Below are 23,049 nucleotides of genomic sequence, written 5' to 3'. Positions count from 1 at the left end.
ACAACACTTATTTCTATGTGAAGCTGTAAAGAGACCTGACGTTGTTACTAAGAGCCACTGCTTCCAGTTCAGCTTGGCTAAACACAGCTGCACAAACCTACATAAAGGTGAGCCATGAGCAGTCAGTGAATTTCCCTCTTCCTAGGGACTCTTTCTGGGTCTAACTCAGCAGCAATGCAAAAAGCTTAAGTTATTCCAACAGAAGGAAAATATTTTACAAGTTTGTAGGAGAACTGCGATGCTCATGTTCTCAAATAACACACCTAGAACAGGCAAAAGCCTGCAATGGCACAAAGCACGTTACTCTATATAAATCATGCTCATTAAAGGTATGTTAAACAAAAATTCTCTTTCCAGAAGTCACACTGTGTTAAAATCTCCCTGCTCTCACAGTGGTTCAAAGGCTCATTGAGCTAAAACAGCTGGTCAGAATACAATATTATTTTTCACCATGCTTTCAGGCATGCGACAGTTACAAAAAAATGCAGCTTTAAGTAAAATAAGAAATATTCCTACCGTACAACATCAAAACTTTGAGCTGAATCATTCCAGAAATACTTCACGCTGTGATGTGTGAAATAACGAATCTGCAAGGGCAACAGACCAGGTATTAAACCAGCACCTCTCCCCACTGACTGTGTTTTGAACACTGATAGAAAATGAACTTCGAAAAGTTACTGAAAACTGAGTGGTTTTCTTTCAAAATACTATATCAAACATCCCACAATGCCCAGTAATGAGCTACTGTGGAAGAGATGTTTTCTACCTGAGAAGCCTGTTAGGCTTTCAGACAAATGAAATAACTGATGCGTTACTGCACTGTCTGTGTTGACACCAGGCACTACTTGGAGATGCTTTGAAAGTTAGCAAGTGAAGCACTGCAGCTCTACTTACAGGCAAATATTTTTTCAAATAATTTTTATTCTCTTCTGCAGCAGATTCACAGAAATGAACAGTGTGGCCATTTGAAACCTTGTGTACAACAGGGTCAGGATTCTGTAAAGGACTGGCTCCCAAAGAAGGCATAACGCGAACCTTTGCACAAAACCATATCTTGAATTCATCCTTATGGAAGAAAAAGAAAAGAAGGAAGTTATTACAACATTCCAACAGTATTTTACTACAGTAGCTGTAGCAACGAGTCAATAGATAACAGTCTAAACATAATTATAGAAGATTCAAATTAAAGTCAGATGCCTTAAGAATGCATTTAATTCCACAATTCTGAAATAATGTTTTCAACACTAAAAGGGTTTGTTGTTGGCTTTTTTCTTGAGCAATGAAATCTGGTACTTGAATTTTGACACATTCAGCCCTTTAGAAAACACTAGATTTGCTCTGTAGCAGGAAGAAGAGTAAGATTTCTATGTGCGCAGCTTCACCCACTCTGCCACTAAGAAGAAATGAAGATGTATCACAAAATCATACACAGATACTACACACACCAGTTGTAGAGTAAAAATATAATTTGATATCATACCACCCTTGGTTCTACATTTTCAGCTTAATTGAGCAAACTTAAAGCAGCTGATGAAGAGTCGAAAAACTGAAAACTGTGTATCAGGTAATAAGAACAAGGTATCTGATCTGCAGCTTTCAATGAAAATTGATGTATTTAATTCTTAAAATCCAAAAGCAAAGACTTTGTTTTCACTATGTCCTCTGCAAAGAGCTGCAAAGCTGTACACAGTACCTAGGAGCACAGTTCCTCAGCACCACAAAACAAAACTGTCTCTACCTGACAGACAAGAATCTGTATAATTCAGCAAGCAGCAAGAGGGATGAGAAACAACTCTTAACTTGCATAAGCACATCCCCCTATCCATAGACTTACAGTTGTTCTCAGCAGAACCACTTCACAGTCTTTAAGCGTAGTCTTTTTGCACGTTGCTTTCACACGCCACTGAGGCATCCAGTAGAGGAGGAGGAGTAGGAAGCCACCAGAACAGATCACTCCTACAGTAACTAGCACCAGCTTCCAACGACATAATTCATAACCATAGATCTCCTGCATGGAAACAGAGAAACAAACAAGCAATGACCCTTTTAATTCCTTTGGCTTGGGAAAGATAAGCAGTTGATTAGCTAACACACACAGCTTCAAATTACCAGTGCTGACATATTTTCATACTACTTTCTAAACATCTGTATAAAAATATTTGTAAAATACTACTATTAAGTAAAGGAATGATTAATTTGTCTGTTACTTAACAAGAAATTCTATTGTGAATCATTAGGGACTACAAGCAGCACTCTCTAAGATTATTAGGCAGCTAGAAAAATCTCAATAAAAATCCCATGAAGTATTAAATGTGCCTTAGTCAAAGGCATGTACCAACTTAACCTGATGTCAGCTGGGAACAGAACAGAATTCAGTGGCTTACCAGATGCAATGCTACATTCCTGAGTTTCGCATTACATCATTAGATTATATTTCCTGCTGCAAAACGGCAACGATGTTTCCCATTGAGTCCCATCAGCACCTTTCACATTAACACCAACTTTCTGCACAATTTGGGGGATGTTCATTAAACAACATTGCCTTTATTAAGAAAAGGTTTTTCAAGAGGTTTGTTTTGTAGACTTCTCAGCTCACAAAAAACAGATCAAACCCATTCTGTCACCCCTAAAATGCTGGAGCCAATATCCACTCCTTATCATGACAAACAAAGAGGTGAAGAATAGAAGGAAATACTATTGCCTCTTTTGAAGCAAAAAAAAAAAAAAAAAAAAAAAAAAAGCAATCCCCTTCAAAAAGCACTTATTTTAATGATCAGGCCATATGCAGGGCAGTTTGACTATTTGTTGTAAGGCGTATTTTGCCTATGTTCCACCTCTGAGGTGGTCTAATGAAGAGCAGCTTTTCCCAGCAGTGTGCTTAAGGAAAGAACAAGGAATTCAACATGCAGGATTTCACCATTAAAGAAAAACCCCTATCTGGCCCAAGTATTTTCAGCAGTCTTTAAGAAGGACTTGAAATGTAAAGATCAGCTGACATTATCTCTGTCAAATCTAGCTGCTGAATCTTCCCGGATGAACAGTAAGAGATATCTCTGCTTTAGTCAGAAACAAAGTTTAAATGCTACCAAACACCCACAAAGATGCTCTCCTTTTTTTTAGGGAGTGGAGTCTTAACTGCACAAACATGAATATACAAGAGTAAGCAGAGCCAAATTTGGGGTAATTAAACTGTTTTAACCAACAAGCAAAAAGCTTCAGGGTTGGGAGAAAAGAAAAAAACGACTGTGTTCTACTTCCATTTTCCTTTAAAATATTGTTAAATATCAGCATTGGCTGTTGTATTGCTGACCTCAACCCAGCACCTCTGCAAAGGCTTTCAGTAAAAAACATCACCTACCCCAAGGTTAGATTTCATAATTACACAAAGAATGATGAAGTACAACTTTATGAAAATCTTGTTTTAAATTGAGACAGGGCACTTCCTGATGGAACATTCCCTATATATACACAAAAATTATAAGAGCACATTTCATTCACGGTATAAGAACAGAATACACAACTAATTACCATCTCCTCCTCCTCTGCCTTATTGACAAACTTCTTTTCTTCCTTCTCCATGTTTAGTATGATATGGAACTTCTCAACGTGAGATATGGAAGACCTTTAAAACAAAATAATAAACACTTGAAGCAACATAACTGACAGTGAGTATTAGTTTGTCAAGAGGCTTGTTTTTAACTTTAAGTGCACACACGTGAAACACAGTGACAAAATATTAACACAGATCTTGAGTTTGCACTGCAGTAGTTTCCAGTAGCAATCCACCTTGATCTACCTTGGTTACACTCTACATGCAGCATACCAAGCTTTTTGTTCATTCTACAAACTTCATGAGGAAAACATGAATTAAAGCTGTAAACAAACAGACAAAAACTTATAAGTAAGTAAAGATTACATGCTGTTATCATTATATACTGTAATGGCTTTTATCAGATGCTGTCAGAAGCCAGGCTATCCTCCTGAAGGAAAGGCATTGTAGCCCTGGGAGGTGCATTTCTCAACTAAGCAGAAAAACTCATGTATAAATTAAAAAAACAGCAAAAAAGAAGGATAACATTAGAAAAATGAGTCTCTTCACATTCCCAGTCTAATGTTTCTAAATCAACTCGTGCTTATTGGTTAGGTAAGGCTTTTGTCTTCTTTACAATTCCTTCATCGCTACTTTGTGCAGCCTTACCTAGTTAAGGTGTCCCTGCCCACAGCAGGGGCACTGGAGTTTGGCCATTTTCAAGGCCCCTTCCAACCCAAGCCATTCTATAATTCTCTAACTTATATTGACAGCTTTGCCTCTTACAGTAAATTCATTATAATTGCAAATCTTTAGGGGTGCCCTGAGGACAGATTATTCATGAGTTACATGAACATGGAAAGCAAGAGTATGCCAAGATGCCAATGTGACAAACATAATTCAATAGTTTCCCGTTCCAATAGGGAAGAACTACAAACATAAAGTTGCCACCACTTACTATGAGGCTCACCAGAACTTTCAGCATCAGAAAGAAAGAAATGCCAAGTCCAAAAGCTAAATTTTGGAAATTAAAACTGCATCTAACTTTCATTGTAGTACCCTTGTACAAATTAACTATGTATTATTTATTATACATGAGCCCCTATCTTATTTTCACAGGACCACCTACCACCTAAAAATACCACACAGCTACTGCTTACCTGCCAAAGCATGGATTAGATATCATTCTCTGTATTGCCGTTAACCTTGTTTTCATTATTGCACATGCATCCACCTCTCTGAAGATAGCACTTATTAACATAACATAAAAATAGTCCTGAGAATTCACTTTCATAGCATAGCCAATATCAAAGTTATGGACATTGTCACTTTTCATACAAAAAGTAGTTCCAAATAAAAAACCCAAAAAGTCACATCAAAAGCCATCCGCTTAACCTCAGCTCAGATTGCCAATGAAGACTAGGAGGCAACTACTGCAAATACTTACATGAAGTATCATTATGACAGAAGCACAGCTATTACCAAGTTCCTTGCTATCATGAAGTCCTCAGCACTCGCACAAATCACATCACTAGACTCCAAGTCAGCTCCTCTCAAATCCACCTCCTGGACAGAGACAGTTGCATCCACCAACTTCAAAAGCTCCTTCCAATCCACTCCCCCAGTTTATCATCGTATCCTTGCACAGCTTTTGCAAGCTACTGCCATCTCTCTAGCTAAGCCAACAAGTGACAAAGGAATCCAACCAAATCCAAATCCAGGGCTCCTCAGAAACCTATTCTTACCTCTGAGAAAGGTTCTAGTGGAAGAAATACACACTCAGTGCTAAGGACTGCATGACATACAGCTCTGTCACAGGTGAGAAATGCAGCACTTCAGGAACTGAGCACTTGATTAAGCTTTTATTTTGTTCTGTATCACAGCAAACAAGGGGTTACCAGCAGTCCCCCTTGATTCAAACACCAGCTCACAACTGTTGTACTCTTAAACTGAACATATTCTATTACTGTCCAATACTGAACTACACCTTTTCCACTGCAGATTTATTTGGAATTAAAGCCGTAAGAAATGCACAACTGATACTTCCTTAACTGTTAGGTATGCCATGCAGGTTCTAAACCACATTTCTTTGTCTTAAACTGACACTTTTATTCATTGAGCAGCTTTTAATCAAGCAAAAAAACGCTCAAGGAAACCAGTTAATGAAGGCTGTCCTGGGTTAGGGGAGTGCACAAACCTCTAACACTACACTAGGTAATGAAGAAAATATTGTATCATTTCCTGAGATACTACGTTGGTAACAAAGTTGATCTTTGCTGACCAAACAAGCAAAATATTTATAAACAATAAACATTTGCAGCAACAGTGTAAAGATGGTAAAGGTGAATCTGTGACAGTATTGAGAAGAAATGATGTTAAAGAACTACATCAAGTTTCAGTCAGTACACCTGGAGGTATAAGGCCTCTTATTAAGCTTATCTGAAGTCACCTTTCCAATAGGCAGCATAATTAAAAAAGGAAGTTTACAAAAAGAAATCAACCGGTTCAAATATTACCCTTCAAGTTTGCTTTGTAAGGGAAGAAGTAGAGAGGTCCTCCCTGTGCTCTCCACAGCACTTGTCCCAGCCCATAATCCTTAAAAAACTAACTCAGCTCTAGTATTTGTAATTGCTAACAGTTCATTCTTCTAGTTTGTTGTTTTGTTTTTCTTTTCATTTCTACTGCTAATTTCACAATAGCAAGAGAAAAACATCCAGGGCTGTAAAGACTGCAGATATAAAAACAGAAGTGAGAGACCTCCTGCAGTTTCTGGGTAACTTAGAATAAGTTTTGGTGATAAAAATAAAACTTACTGACAGCTCAAGACTTAAGTACAATGCAAACATGCATACGAAAACACTTAAGTATTTACACACACATTTACAGTCTATCATCATTCATCTATTTAAAATACACCAGAAGCTGAACTTACAAACTTGTTTCTTACCTATCTCCTATTGTACTGTTCTCAGAGACCCGTACAAAACCCCAAGGCAAAGTAAAGTTTCCCTTACCACCAGGCAGTCCTGCAGCCGTCCCCTGCATTTGCTTTTGCCATCATGAGTAGCGAGGCCGTTCTTAATAACTGCGACCCTATCTAGAAGGGAAGTCCTGACAAATGAACTATTTTGTCTAAAATCTAAAAAAAGTCTCCAAGGGCTTTTCAAACTGTTATCAAAAGATTAACATATCAAAGAAAATTTGGCACTGCTTGGATTGTGCTTTTTTTCCCCCCCCCCTCTGCTGTGCACGAACAATTGCAATCCTGTAATTGGGCTCATAGAGAGGCAGTGCTTCCAGGCATCAGCCTGCCAGTACAGCTCATTCTATTCAAACCACAATTGCCTCACAAGGATCCTACAGACAGTTTCAGGTCTGTGCATGAGCCCTGATACTATCTGCATAGCTGAAAGCATATGTGCTTCTGACCAAACACTTCCTTGTATTTACAGCTGTCCCGAGTAAAGACAACAAAATTCATTTTAAGCTGAAAAACAGCGATGAAGAAAGCAGTTAAAAATACACACACGTTTCTCACTTTAAACATTCTGCAGTTCATCACAGTGCATAACAAAGTGATCGCACAAGCTAGAAGAGCTTTAGGAATCAAGCTCTATAAAGCTGAAGCAGGTAACTCGGTCACCACCTGAACACTGCAGAAATCAGCACTGGTGCTGTAAAACCATCACCTTCCAGTTTTCCTGGGGCCAAAAGGCTCCATTATGGTATTGCTAGAGACCATTGAAAGACTAAACATTCCTTTCCAGAACTCAATAACAACTAATACATTCTCCATTAAAACACCATTTTCAAGTTCATAGCTGTTAATTAAGTTTCTAAATAGCTTTATTTCAATATGGGTCTTTCAGATCTTTAACTTTTAAAAGTTTCTTGAACAGTCCTTAACTGTAGGCAGTACCTGTTACAGAGCAGACATCCAGCTGTACCCTGACCAGCTGTCAAAGCACAGAAAAACCCTGTTTTGTTCTGAAAATAGGAAGCTGAAGTCTTGGAAATTAAGAGCTTCTGCACTTTACAGACATTCTTCCAAATCCTTTACCAAGAGAAGGAATCACCAAACCAAGGTGGCAGACCTTACAAAGGCAACGTCCATTACCAGGCACTATTCTTCATCAGCAGCATGCCATTTGCACATTCACAGTAGTTACCAAAACAGTTCTGTGTGCATTACATCAAAGGCTTTCAGCATTCCATTTGATGGACCTACCGGTGGTAGTGACTGCCTTACATACCCAAGGCACCAGCTGATGCTCCATCTCTGCCATATTGGCAGCTATGAAATTCAAAACCAAAGAGAATGGCAGCAAGGTTTCCAAACCAGAAGTGAGTTCTTTTGGGCCTTCCACTGAAGTCAGCAATTTCAAAATCTGAATCTTATTGTATGCTCACACATACACCTCTTATGCAGCTACTAGCACTAAAGACAACAAAAATGATTCTTCGATATTATTTCAGGAAGATTATGAACCTTCACAACAGTCCACAGAAATATTTCTTCACTGGAGAAAAAAGCTGGTTCTCATCCCAAGGTCTCCTTTGCCATCCTGCTCCAGAGACTGCCAGGTCTACACACCACTTGGCAGCCCTCCCCGCACAAGGTTGCATTCAGCAAGTTGTTTCCAATGTGTGCATACTATTTAATCTGATGTCAGAATTGCTAGAAGTAGAGAAAAGAAGTTCTAGGTATAATTTAAAAGGCCATGCTCAAGAAAAAAGCACGCTTATAAATGGGGCCACAAAAATAGAAGGAAAAGTCTTATCAGCTATTACTGTGGGAGCCTGCAGCTCCTGCCTATGCCAATTGCCAGCGAGTTCCTCAAACAACATCCAAAAAGCTGAGTCTGAAACACTGAGTTCATTCAAAATGTGCTGTATGAATAAATAAATGGACAAGTACACCAGGTTAAGAGGTAAGAAAAGAAACGAAGTCAAATGATTAAGGAGCACGCTTCCCAAACTGCAACACGTGGTGTATTGCACACTAAAATAACTGAATAAAGAAAGTTTAAAGGGAACAGCTCAAGCTTTCGTGAGCTAAACCCAAGGCTTCAGTTCAGTGACTTGGAGGACAGTCCCATACTTACAGTCCAGTCCCCTCCCCTATAATAAATAAGAGGTGCTATTTTAATGTATACAAAAATAATGTACTATTTCCTAAAATTTCTCCAGTAGCTGCTTTTGAAAAGACTGACACAACCTGCAAGCCCTGAAAATGAATGAAGGGCAGTTCTTTTAAAAGCACACCTGGAATTACAAATGCTCGGAGTTATTTCTAAAGGCTATAAAATTGCCCAGCTAAAACCCACATTATGCCTCCTTGCCTCTAAACAGTTTGTCACCAGGACGCATCCATCCCTCACTCACGGCATCTCCTCCAAGGGAAGCTTCCAGAGCAACTTTTTACAGCTTCTCAGACTCCATGGAATTTCTGAACACAGATTTACCCACAGTAGTCATTCCTGCATCTCTGACGCACACTGTGACTGTCCTACCAACAGTGACAATTCCCACTTGGTTTCTATGACCAATGCGATGCTTTTTTGCAGACAAGATTATTCTACACGTTGGATCCACATCTGAGGCTAAAGGCTTCTCACACCAGCTGGCAAGAACAACAGCACGCACAAGATCCTGTCTTTGCCTGCCCCTGGAACACAAAGCCATGTCATTCAGTACCTTTTCAAAACTGACACAGATCACATACTTTATACGTGTTATACAACTTACTCAAATCCTGGGGATATCGCATTTTTACGACCACAAAAAACAAAGGTCACAACATTCTTCAACATACACTATTATGTCTTTAAATTAAAGTAATGCCAAAAGCCTTACAAATAAATTTAACATTTATTGTAAATCTGGAACCCAAATTATAGAAGCAAAAGACGCTCTCCTGAAGAGTACCTGAGGAATGCACCTCATACGAAGGGAAGCTCCTGCCATTTACAGATCTCTCACAGCTTGTAGTTGCACCTGTAAATATGGAATTAACCACATCATGTATAATAAACAGTTGGGTAAAACATTAGCTCAAAGAACTATGGAATACCAGAAATCCTCCAGCTATATTTTAAAGTGAGTTAAGGCTATAATTTGTACCACAAACAAAGCTTAACACTTTAGTCAACTAACCCAGCTCTAACAATAAGAATGACATAATAGTTTCATGAATACATGGAAATTTTACAAGTACACGAGCTAATTTTTAACAAAGCCCTCCACTCAATACCTATTTTATCACTTCCCATCTTGGGTTTTCTGTTATAATACAAGCTTTTGTTTCTGTGTTTAGGCTTAAGGAAGACCATTGTATCCAACAATCTCCAAACCAAAATTGTATTTACATTTGTAGAGTGTATTCTTTGTAAAGTATACTTTCTGCAGGCTGTAATAGCAATTGCAATGTTTATAGTAAAATACATGCTACATTAAGAAGAGATAATTCTACAAGTAACAATAATCTCAGTATAATAATACATCATAATAACAAAGTGCCACAGCCAATAGCATACTGAAAACTGGCTTTCTAACTGGTCCTCAAATCCTTCAGATACTTTCAGATCACATAAAAATTGGCTACCACTGCAGCACATGCACAGATTGAGAAGTTATATGAGGAATTATGAAACCAGTTGGTCACACACAGGACAGCACTTCACCATTCTGTCTTTGTGGAATCTCACTTCTCTTACTTTAAGCAGCAGCTACTCCCATTAATGAACATTTTCATCTGATAAATCAAGCACCAAAAGCAAACACTCTCCAGAGCTTGCTCCAACTCACAGACACACTGAAATATTATTGTTCCTTGTTTTCTTTTTAAATGTCAGGATCCCTTACCTGGCTGCCATACGGGAAAAAGGGTCTGATCCACAGCTCAGGAATCCAACACAACATACAATTACTTTAGACATGTATGTTTCTTTCCTCTTTTGGAAGAGTACACTAGATGGTAACATAATTCAGAGTTTTTTACAACAGGGACAAAACACATTTTATTTACTCTTGGAAAAGAAAGCTAAAACCATTTCAAATACCTTGAGTAAGGCATGGTGCCATTACATACACCGTTAACCTTCAATAGATGGGCACTGAAGCTGCTTCCAAAAAGACACTCCACTTTCAACAGACATGAACTCGTCAGTCCTTCTATTTGGTTGAACAAGACTACCATGGCTAGATAACAGATGGCAACGATGCCCTATCCGAGCACCAAGGGAACCACAAGCTCCAGAGGAGAACCAGAAGCCCAAAGACCCCAGTCCAACAACAATGGGTCCTTTCAAGGAAGCATTTCCCCTCAGGGGCTGTGCCAAGAGCCCAGCCTTTCCTGTGTGGCTGCCGCCTTATTGTGCCGCATGGAGTATCTGCTTCCTGGGATATATTTGCTTTTGCAGTATGGATGCTCAGTAAAAGGAGGCAATGACTTTTTTTCCGCTTCCTCTGAATTCTTGGAAAATATTTTTGAGGTTAACATCAGAACATCTGAATAAAATTACAAGGAGATCAGCAAGTAAAACCTGATCTATTACAAGGGTCGAAGTTGCTGCTAGAAGTTCAGACATTTAACCTTTGTTTCTTTAAAGGTGCATCTAGTTTGCACAGCCATGACAATGGCATACTTAGGGAACCAGCCACATTCGTTACCATCAAGCAAAGTGCTTGGGTGCCTTTATTTTCTCCCTCACCATAACATAGCCCAGTAGCACTTTCTGTTCTCTACTGACCATTCTGAATGAGGCAGAGCTGTTGCTGTTCCTACTTTTCTACAGCCATGACATAAAAGTTAATGCTTTTGAAGGACAGCTACGCAACTGCTAAATGCAACCTTCCAAATTAATTAAAAAAAAAAACAACTAAATTATATTTATTCCTAAAATTACTTCTATATAAAAATACATCCATACAAGTCTGCTAAATTTCAGCGCTTAAACCCTTATTTTCTGACATTTACTGAAATTACAATTCTTCTAAGAAAAGTCATAAATTGATACAAAGCATGAAGCTCACACCATTCACTTCAGCAGAAATGCTTCAGTGGAAAGACCTCGTATGCAATAGAAATACATTCATAACATTGATGAAGCTATAAATATCATATAACAGTGCTGCAGATTAAAGTTAAAAGGTCCATCAAAACATGATTCAAGACGTAAAGCAGAAAACTTGATGTCTTGTTTGAATTCTAATAACTAAAATAATAAAAATCTGCAAACAAGTTCCGTTCGGAGGCTCAGCTGCTGCGGATCAGTATTTTCTCATGCTTAGCAGTTTATATAGCCTGACAGTTTAGCTCCTGAAAATGATTAACCTACTCTCAAAACTACCATATGAGGTAAGATGAGAAAACAGAGGGGGAAGTTATACTCTCTGTCCATGACGTTAAGTTTGACAAAAGCAAGAACAGAACAGGAGTTCAGGACCGTAACTTACAACTTGAATCACTGGCCAACATTTATCTATCTAGTATGATGTCCCAGGCATTCAGAAGAGTCCTTAAGACCCAGAAGAGCTATTTAGTGAACAATCATCCCCTCAAGGAACTGCTATAATCAGTGAAATTAACTGAATTCACAAAAAACCTTCTACAGTACATTTTGTAGCTGTCCTTAAACAGCACAATCTAAAGGATACAATCTTAGGAAGAACTTGTACAGTATCAGCAGTGGGATACAACTCCTGTAGAACAGAAACAGACTGCAAATATCTGACACTCCATCTCCCTTCAACTGCTGCAGTCTCTCAGAACTGATTCTGACAGTCAGTGAAGGTCTTCTTCCAATAAACAATGACTTCTGACCACGACTCCATATACATTTAACGTTTAAGTTGCATAATTACCCCAAAGTAGAAATTCTCCTTAAATGTATTGCAACACTGATGTCAGTATTTGAGCTACCTTGCTCAGATTGATTTTCCTTCCCAATCTATAAACATATCCTAAAAGTTATCAGGAGATGCAACAGAATCAGTCTTCTGTGTTGTAAGGAGGATAGTTTATTTTCTTAATTACAACATTTCAGTCTTGGTTTTAAGTACATTAATTGTATCACTGACCTTTCTAAGTGGACTATCACTGCTACCTAGCCAAATACTCAGAAACAGCCCTGGCAGATTAACTCTGGTCCAGATGTTTTACTCAGATCTTCCCCATCAGCTTTTGTTTTCCAAAAATGTTATGTCAAAACAGAAGTCAGCTTTCTAAAGCACGGTAATGACTGCCACCATCCTCTGCAAACTTTGAATGCATAATCAGCTTCCAGTCTACATGCTGTATTCAATCAACACATGATAAAGCTTTCAAATTAAGGAATACAAACTTAGGTTTAAAAAATAGCATTAAAGGCATCAGGATATGTTCACTGATGGACTACAGCATAGATTAAAAAACCCACATTTCAGCAATCTAGAATAGGTAAGAGGTGAAGATACAGTGAAACACTAAGATGATACACCATAAAAACCCCATCACATGAATTTACCAACCAGCTGCCAAAGTGTGGCTTGCCATCTGCAATACTGAAGCATCTCCCGGAAAAACGAGCTTTTAAAAGAGGTGGCAACCATCCAGCAACAGGCCAACAGAAAGTACTTTTACAGCCTATGCACCAACATATTCCTAGCCAGATACAGACAGCTCCTCTTGAGAGCTGCTGGCAAACCAGCACAGTCACTGGCCAACTAACCTAAGTCCTCCCACCATATCTATGTTACAGCCAAGTGTTACTTGACTTCAGCTGGACAGTGGACCACAGCACTTAATACACCACTGCCTCCCACAGTTCTGTACAGTAATAGGAAGAGAAAGAAACAGAGGCATTCTGTATTTGTCTGTTGATGCAGACACAGCAAAACAAAGTTACTTAACGCTGAAAAATGAGAAAAAATAATACTGTGATCCCACTCTGCCAATGGAGTTACATAAACGAACAACTTCCAGCAGAAGCAGTAGCCACTCAATGCATCAGATAATCACTACCGAAAGCAGTACATGCTTAAAAACTGGTGTCAAAAATGCTACTAGCATAGCATAGTAATGCCTTGGGGCACCAACATTCTTCATAATGCATACACAGGATGCAATTACGCCAACAGTCTCATTGCTGACAACAGCTCTCTCTCAGGGGAAGCAGTTAGCTGGATAGAAGAATGAGTGTGACGTATGTTATTCTTCACCAAAGTCCCCCACAAAGAGCACACAAATTTGTGGTGAAACATTACTATAGCTAAGTCATTTCTACTGGAAAAAGACATGGCCATAAGCAATTTATACCGCAAATAAAAAACAAAATTTGTAGATGAAGTAACAAAACTTACCAAGGCGGGAGCCCAAGTATGGCTTCAGACAAAGGAGACTGCACAACGGTGGTTTTCCAAGTGCTTCTGCTCAGTCAGAGACACTCCACCTGTCCCTCCTCCAGACTGGAGCCCTCAGTCCAGACTGACCTTGCCAAGCACTAGTTAGCTCTCACTGCAGTACAATCAAACGGGACAACCAACAGGCAGAAGCCATGCTTCACACATTCGCTGCTGGACACCCAGGCTTTAAAAGCCAAACTGGAGTCAAAACCATTACTGCCTTTTCACATCACAGACCTTCAATATTGCCAGTACTGAGGCTCAATAGTTTGCTTCTGGCAATGAAACGTGCCTACGATGCAGGAAAGTATTGTCAAAACCCTCTCTTGAAAGAGTACCCAACCTTTTTGTAGCCCTTGCCAAGTGGACCAACTGAAGATAGCATTAATCCAAGGAATGCACTCTGCAAGACTGCACATTCAACAGCCCTTTTATGTACTTGTTTGAATTACCAGTTGGCCTTAAAAGAACTTTTTGCTGGCTTGACAGACCTGGATGACTGCTATAGTGACAGAAGTACTAGTTTTAGGCAGCAGCCAGACTGCTCAGTGCAAGGGAACAAACCTTTTGAATTTACTGGGCTTCTGATCAAACCTTTAACGTTATTTGCCATTGCCACAAAATTGTAAGGTTCCTCTGCTTCTTAAACAAATAGTTCTTCTATTTGAGAAGCAGAGATCAGAAAAACCATCCTTCTGCTCAAAGAAAATATTGAGCAATTCAAAGTAGGACTTAAGGAAATTCACCTGTGCCTAAAAGATGTACAGCTCAATAAATACTGTTATGGAGTGAACGAAAAGTCACATAGTTGATGCAATATAACTGCAAGATACTGTACAACCTCTCTTATTGGAAGCCAACCCTTATCTACATCACTGAACTTTCAGCTCCTGCTATCTACTGCTGCACTAAACGTATCCTCCCAAAGATAAGCTCCTGCTATTGTTGAATCTAATCGCTGTGGCAGATCTAAAGGACAGAGTTCCAACAGTAACCGTACTTCTCACTGATTCAGAAGTGCAGGATGACACCAAAATGCATAGAAACAAATTCATTTTTTCCCACACATCCCAATTGCCATGAAAATCAATCAAAGAAGGAATTCTGACAAAGAAGGAATACTCAGATCCTTTGTTTTGACAGACAATATATGCAAGCAATTGAAAGCAACTGTAAGAGTGCATGAAAATAATGATACATAAAATAGATTGGCTACACTGTCAATTTAGACTTTCCCCTTTGAAACCTCTTTGTGCTCATTCAGGCTGCCTGTACTGGTGCAGCTACAGAAGAACACACCCTTCAGTGATCTTCAAAGCCAACAGTGGACCCTTCTAAGTATGATTAGAAGCAATAGCACTAACATTGGAGTATAAAGCAATTACCAGAAACTACTGAAACTTCAAGAATAACTGAAAATTTCTCAAAGCTCTGCTGCCCTGAAGTTACTGACACACTCCTATCCTGTAGCACTTCCACAACTGAGATTCCTGACAGCACGAGGCAACTTGCCCTATTTGCAAATAGCAACACCAAGAACACAGTATTTCCAGACTAATACAAGAAGCGCAGTCCAGCCAGCTGAGGTTCTGCAAGGTCTAAACTCACTTGGTATGTCCAGATGATGGAAAAAAAAAGAATATTGTGCACTTTCTCCTCCATGTTCCAACACAAACTAAAACTAGTATCCACCAACTTGGGAGAAAAGGCACAGCCAAACAGAGCTTGGTCTTTTCCCCAAACTAAAGCAACTGTACTTGCCTTTCTCAACATACTAATTTCTTCTTAATGGACACCAATAAAAAAGACATCTTAGAATACTATTTTCGCTGTAAGAAAGTTGAAAGCATAACCAGTGCTTTCCTTAAGGAAATCTAATCCCATGTCAATCTGTCCACAATGGCAATGGAAAAGAGTATTTTCTTCTTACACATCTTAAATACTTTAAACCCATTACATTCCCCTTAACCTCATCTATTGCTAAAATGACTTGGATTTTCTTCCAGCTTTATGTAGTTGTTTCCTCAAACTCCAATCATCTGCATTTCTCTTCTCTGAACTCTTTCCTAGTGGTCCAAATTCCTCGTCCATTTTGGCACTCGGATACTGTCTGCTCATTGAAACGATACCAACGGTAAACAAAGCCAAAAGACGTAAACTTTACATGTCACAAACACTGCTCCTGTTTAAACAACCCAGCAAGATATTTGCCTTTTCTGAAAACAGCATGACAGTGACTCATGTTCAACTTGTGATCCACTACACCCCCTGGTCCTCACTCCCCATTTGCACAGCTACTAATTCCTGCCTTGTGCAGTTCTCTGCATCTGCCTGCAGGATTTCATTGTATTTTTCAGGCCATTTTAAACTCTCAGTGTGCCTTCCAACACTGCCTTTAACAAGCACATTTAATCAGCCATTTGACTGGTGCTTTCATGAAAGGTCAGCATATCCAGGACAGAAACGGTCAATATAACCTCATTTCAAAGCTGAATCATTAATTACTGTTCTCTGACCAGGATCACCTACCTAATTTTACATTTCTCAAAGTCCACTTTTCTCCCTACCTTGTCTCCCTATACTTACGAGTCCATTAAAATGTGAAAAATCTCAGTTTAAAAATAAAGAGGCAACACCACGACTGCCTCCACCATATCCACAAAGTCTTCTACTGTGAAATAAAACAATATTAGACTTCTGATGCAATTAGTTCCCGCACACAACAGTTCATGCTGCTGTTCCGCTGCTACTTATCTTCCAAAGCACTTGAAAATAGAATGTTTGCCTGTTTATCTCAGCTTTTTCCATCCGCTGGCATTGCGAACTGTCAGACATCAAGCTTCTCTTCAACTCACTTCAATCACAACTCTCTTAAGAGCTGCCCCTTATCGGTTTTCTAGTAGTTAGGTGTACTTCTAGTAACCTTTCAGCATTTTTTGAGCTTTTTAAAGCCTTTTTGAGAATTTTACATTGAAGCTCACCAGGACCAGCTGATGAAGATACATTTAATGTCATTACAATCCAGTGCAAAATCACAAGTATTCACACAAGCATTAATAAGATTAATCTGCATAGAACTACATTAGAGAGGACAAGCAAATTAGGTAACAAACATTTTTAATGGTCTGCATCTTCTGTAGATACATACTTTCTCCACTGAATAAAGAATATGTTTTTCAATCTTCCTTCTCCTACTAGTGAACTTTCACAGGAACCTTGTCACTTCTGTGCTCCTCGTTAGTTGCTACTTCATTTGCATTTCGACCGTGGATGCCCTGCCAACCTCACACACAGGGCTCCATGCAGACAGTGCTGAACTTCCTTGATTAAATCACAAAAGAGAGAGAGTGCTTCAAATTTTTATGTGGACAACATTCATAAATCCCAAACAATAACTACTAACCAATCCTTTGTTATTTAAGGCTGCCTTTCAGCTCCCAAACAGTGAAGTTTGCTGTGCTATTTCACTGAGGAATAAGGGTGTCAGACTTGAGGCCGTAATACAGCTACAGTTTACTACAAACTGAGCTTTTGTTCTTTGCTAAGCAGATTACTTAACAAAGGAAATAGCTTTTTTAATGAATGAAAAACTATTTTTAGTTCATTGTATAACAGTGAAAGGGAAACACTTCAGTATTACCATAACTTCAAATGTTCTCTAAAACATCTAATTAGGAAATTAGAATCCTTGAACTAGGATTTGTGCTGTATAGACTTCTCTACCATGCGAAATGTAACCACACTGAAGCACTAATCAAACCACGGGGTTTTGCTTCCTCACTGAAAAGCACCAGACATACTAAACAACACTGTGCCTACTACACTCCATGCTCAAACAAAAGCACACAGAAGTACCTACTCAATTCTCCTATGCAAATCTTTAAACAGTCCAAAGGATGAGTCCAACCAAATCAATGATGAAGTATTTTTCACGCGTTATGCTAACACTTTGCATACAGAGGAAATGAAATCTGAAAGTCCGTTTTTCTAGTTCCCGACGTGTAAAAGATCTACAAAAATTACTCAAAGAATGTTCTTCCACCGTGGCTTACAGGAAAGCAACTTCTTCTTTTCATGCCAACTGCAACCAAGTTCTTAACAAGCTGATGCTTAATGAGGAACGTGTTCTCCCCTTTCACTGACAAAGCTACCAGAGCTCACCTCTCAACTCAGAACCAGGAGCACTGCTTCCTACAAGGGATCCTAGACAAATCAAAGAGATCCACTGCTGGGATTCTTCAGAAATATGCTGAACAATATCTGAACAAGGAAGAAGGCAGAAGTCAATAGTTACTATGCACGATGAACATTTGGCCTTTCCATGCCAATTCCCAGTTCTCATACAAATTTCCTCTATGACACAGGCAACCCACTGCAAGATGGCTTTGACAATAAAAACTCCTTTCCATAGAATGCCCCTGGAATAACTGGAATTTGGCTCCTTGCCACTAAGAATATGGGCCATGTTGGCTGCCCTGTACTCCACACACAAGACAGTCATGCTACCACCTTAAGGCACAAGATTGAAATTAATCTTAGGGACCCACGTCAATGGGGGTTTTATTGTTTGTTTGATGTTTCTTAAGGTTTCCTTATATTCATAGGGATTCGTAGAAGAGTTTGCCTGATGCACAATGTCTGCCACATGGCATGCTAGCAGAAGAAGACTGAATCACAGTTTCTCAATCTCACTCAGCTACTATGATGTAACTTCCCCCTGTGCTACATGCCCGTCCTCCAACAGTAGGCACTGCACTCCAGCTGACCCAGCACAACTCGGTCTCTTCACTCCTCTCCCTTCAGCTAGAGATGAATTACTGCCTGCCCCAGCCATCAAACCGTCCTGAGGGGAAAAGATCAAACAAACAAAACATAAACCACAGAAACAAACATGTACTCTGGAAGACAGCTAACAAAGAGGATGAGAGCATGAGCTCGAGAAGTTTGTAGGACACTACTGCAAGAAACCAAGCGAAGAACCTAGAACAGTACCACTACTTCTAGAAGGCACTCAGGAAGTGACAGCTGCTGTCCAACAGCTCCACTGGAGCCTGAGTCTGCATAGTTCCTTGCAATCCTTTCACTAAGCTTCTTTCTCATGGTACAGTCAGCCTTAACCAAAATTAAAGTTGACAGGATCTCAGAGCTTTGTGGGATCTTGGACGGAAAAGGGATAAATGGAAAGGTGAATAAACATGGAGAGCCAAACCTCAGCAAGGGATTCTGAAGGAGATGGAAGAGGAGCAAATAAAGATCTAGAAATGCACACAGCTCACCATACTAAAATCAAATGTGATACCCTACGTGCATATGAAGTTGGACAGAGTTGCTCTAAAAGACTGAGACACTCAGTTACCATGGTAATAGTAGCACTGTAGGGATCCAAGCAACATCAAATCAAAAGGAGTAACTAGTAATAGCAACGCACAGAGGGCAATAAAAACATGCTGTTCAACAGTTTAGCCTACAAACTGCTTTTTAAACCAACAGACTCTAATCGAGCCTGGAAGGGGAGACATACTGAAAAAGAGAAGTAAGTAGCAGCAAATTATACACTAAATAGGAAGGTGGTTTTGATGACACTACGTCACCTGCAATTTACCTGAAGACACAAGTCTTCCAACTTTGTGTCTGGGCTGCACACTGCCCCAGGCCACAGAACACTTAAGCTGGCAGAGCACAGAGGCAGAAAAGCTGCCAGAGCAAGAGTTCACTTCCAGCAGCAGTACCAGCCTGAACCTGGGAGGCCTTCAGTCTGCACTCAGGTGTATCACTATAGGCCTTCTGAATCACCTATTCCATCATAACTGAAATGTTCACCCATTTTCTGAAAGGCTTCAAGTCATATTTGCAGTTAACTAAAAGAAAAAGCAGTTTACAGGAAAGGCAGGAGAGCCCTTATTGCCACACCACACACCAAGGCAAAAGTTTCCTCGTTGCACATGCAGTCAAAGGTCTATTACGGCCACCTATGACAGCAATATGTGTGGACACGAGGTTCAGCAGAGCACGACTCATAACATGGACTGTATTAAAATAACACCAAAAAGGTTCTTTAACCACAAGTTCAAGAAGTTTGGAGTTCAGCAGTAGAAATGTAGTACCTTACAACAGTCAGATTTATGTTAATGAAAAGTAGCAGCTCCTTCAAATATAGTGAAAACTGATGGCAGAAAAATACTGCTAACCTGTCTGAAGAGCCAGTGTGTGGACAAACCTCATCCAATGGCTGAGTCACCTGCAAAGTGAAAAACAAACCATCAAGAAAAAAAGCAGAGTCAGTGAAATGAACAGGACACATTAAATTTGATCATAACTGCACTAGCAAAGCAAATACTACATGGTTCTAGTCAGTGCATGAAGCAAAGAGAACATTCTGAAGAATTCTAAACCCAGAATGAAATTCTCAGTCACCACACGTGAAGAGGAAGCAGGCAGTGTGTACAGCCAGCAGCAGTGAGTGCATGAAGCAGTCTGGATGTCAAACAGCCCACACTGCTGGAGGATTTGCTATCTCAACTGAGGGGGACAACAGCCCCTGGGGCCCACTCTGGAAGCACATGGCTCTTCTGCCTCTTCCCCTGAGTATTTCAAAATCCCACCGTTGTAAAAAAAGGAACTGAGCTTTACCCAGTTAGCATCACGTTGGAACTGCTCTAAGCTCCAAAGCAAAGCAATCCTCATTTCTGCTGCCAGCTGCAGAGGTACCTGAAGCTGGAAGCGCTATCACTGATTATGGAAAATAAACAGTACAACGGGACGGTAAACCACAAATTCCACCAGGCAGGAGCACACAAATCCAACATGTGCCTTTATTACAGCTAAGTGCACCCCTGGTATTTTCTGGAACCGGGCAATGCCGCCCGATCGATGCTGCTGCTTTAAGGAGCGGCCTGGCAGCGCTTCCATCTCCCGCACTCATTGCAGGCTGCAGTTTCGCAGCGGCTCAAGGACGCGGCGGTGGCTGTCAGGGCCCGGACCTCCCCCGCCTCTCGCTCGGCCGGGATCTTTCCCTCCGGCTCCCGGTCACCGGCAGAAGAACCGCAGCGCCCGGGGGCCGGGCGGGATCCGGAGCCCAATGAAGGTCCCCCCGGGGCGGGTGCCGCCGTTAGGCCCCGCACGTGTCGCGGCCCATCCCGCCGCATTAGGAGCCGCGGGGCAGCACCTGCCGGCCGAGAGGCCGCTCCGCACCTGCCGGGCCGCACCCGCCGCACCCTGCGCAGCCCCCACTCACCGGCGTTGCCTCAGCTGAGCCCCATCCCGGCGGGTGGGCGCGGGACCGGCCCGGGACCGGCTCTCCCCCGCCCGACCCCCACCCCCGCCCGCTCGCCCGGCGGCGTGCGCGGGGCTGCCACGCCAAGCGCCACCGGATCCGCCGCCAACCGGCTCCACGCGCCGGCCGCGCTGGGCGGGGGCAGGGAGGGGCACGGAAGTGACGGGTGATCCGCCGGAACAGGGGGAAGGGGGCGGGGATGGAGGGGGGGAGGCCGGGGTCGGGATGCACGTGGTGGGTCGCCCTTAATGTCTGATCTGAAGCTGCCCTGGTGCAACGTGAGGCCATTACTTCTCAACCTAAATGACACCTTTCCTCCCAGGGAATGGGGGTAAGACAGAGACCACAGCACAGGCGGTTCATGCTCCTGCTGTGCCTGCCCTGCAGATGAAGCACTTCAAGCAGTACTGTTAGGCAAATGAAGCGATATTAACCTGGCACAAAGTGCCACATTGTCACTGTGCAGGCCTCTAAAACTGCCCGAGACAGTGTCATCACAGAATCACAGACTGACCCGTGTTGGAAGGGACCTCAAGGATCATGTAGTTCCAACCCCCTGCCTGGCAGGGCCACCAAACATACACCTTTACTAGATCAGGTTGCCCAGGGCTCCGTCCAACCTGGTCTTGAACACCTCCAAGGACGGGGCATCCACAACCTCCCTGGGCAGCCTGTTCCAGGGCCTAACCACTCTCCTAGTAAAGAACTTCCCCCTAACATCCAACCTAAATCTTCCCTCTTTTAACTTAAAACCATTTAAAGATTCTGAAGAGCACCGAAAGCCATTCAGGGGTCTGTAAGCCATAACAGAACTGTATTTATTATCAAATAATGTTTTCTTTCTAATAGTTCTGCCCCCTTCCAGATGAAGGGAATTGGTCAGGGTTAAATCCTACCACAAGGAACTGCAGTGGGTACAGGAAGGGGAACAGGCTGAGTGCACAACCACCATTGCCCCAGCTGCATGCTCACAGCTCTTCCCAGGCATCAGCTCCAGTGATCACACATCCATGAGTCAGGCAGCAAGGTGAGCCAACAGAAAGCTGTGCCAATATAATGTAGAAGAGGAGTAGTTTTCTCTTGGCCCAGTGAGTTGAGGTGATTCACCATGCAGGATCATGACCCCTGTATCAGGGAACAAGAGAAAAAGGAGAAACAAATCTGCCCCTTCTGGCAGCCACACACACAGATTAAATGTAATACCAAGCTTACTTAGATCAGAATGGTCCCCTTCCTCAACACAGTATGTGTTCTTACAAAAAAAACTTTATAACGCCATTTTCTGTTCATGTGTTAACACTACTAATGTCACAGTTTAATTATGTGCTTCATCAACTTCCTTACTGCTTTTGCCAAAGGTTGGGATCACATTAGCTGTGTTTTGGTAACTGCTTACCTGGGATGTAGCAGATACTGTTTCAGGATAAGGAATTAACAGTTATTCCCCTAGTTCTGCGTGCAAGATCTCTAGCTCTAGTTTTAAAGATGGTTATTAGCCAGTGCTTTTCATTCATCCTGGTTATATATGGAAAAGAAAAAATAAATAAATCCATTAAATACAGAAAAATTCACCGAATAATTTTGGTTGTTGTTTTTTTGCTTTCTTTTCCCCACTGTATTGTTGATGTCTGTGTCTGACAGCTCCATCACCACTGTGTTTTTCTTTCTGCCTTGTGGAAACACCACTGGATGGAGATCTAATCATATTGGTTATGTATAGTTTCACTACGTTTCCCTAATTAATTCCCCTTTTTCCCCATACTGTTGATTTACCCATTGCTGTCAGCTCTCTGAATTCTCATCTATACGCAGTTCTTCATTGTTGCCTATACCACCCCTTCTGAGCAGCACGTTTTATTTTCAG

At 41.1% G+C, this 23,049-nt stretch overlaps 1 protein-coding gene across 8 annotated transcripts in view; it reads right to left on the bottom strand.

Annotated features, from left to right (window-relative positions):
* The window catches only part of ATP13A3 (ATPase 13A3), a 51,936-nt gene extending 30,572 nt beyond the window's left edge, over positions 1-21,364 (bottom strand). For 4 of the 8 annotated variants that reach the window (XM_015871703.3, XM_015871699.2, XM_015871702.2 and 1 more), the window contains exons 1-5: positions 6,544-6,605; positions 3,529-3,622; positions 1,835-2,008; positions 895-1,065; positions 517-587 (exon numbers count right to left, since the gene is read on the bottom strand). In XM_015871703.3, the coding sequence (XP_015727189.2) occupies positions 517-587; positions 895-1,065; positions 1,835-2,008; positions 3,529-3,622; positions 6,544-6,590 (557 nt within the window). In that variant the 5' untranslated portion in view covers positions 6,591-6,605. Of the gene's footprint in view, positions 1-516; positions 588-894; positions 1,066-1,834; positions 2,009-3,528; positions 3,623-6,543; positions 6,606-17,060; positions 17,234-18,073; positions 18,163-20,100; positions 20,151-21,146 lie in introns of those variants that run through there. The other 4 variants (XM_015871701.3, XM_015871700.3, XM_085513061.1 and 1 more) reach the window with 4 other exon arrangements.
* Positions 21,365-23,049: the final 1,685 nt, after the last annotated feature.

Source organism: Coturnix japonica, chromosome 12 (assembly GCF_054131305.1).
Source record: "Coturnix japonica strain WE chromosome 12, WE-NBRP24, whole genome shotgun sequence".
Classification (NCBI taxonomy): domain Eukaryota; kingdom Metazoa; phylum Chordata; class Aves; order Galliformes; family Phasianidae; genus Coturnix; species Coturnix japonica.
This window is presented reverse-complemented; position numbering and strand designations above follow the sequence as displayed.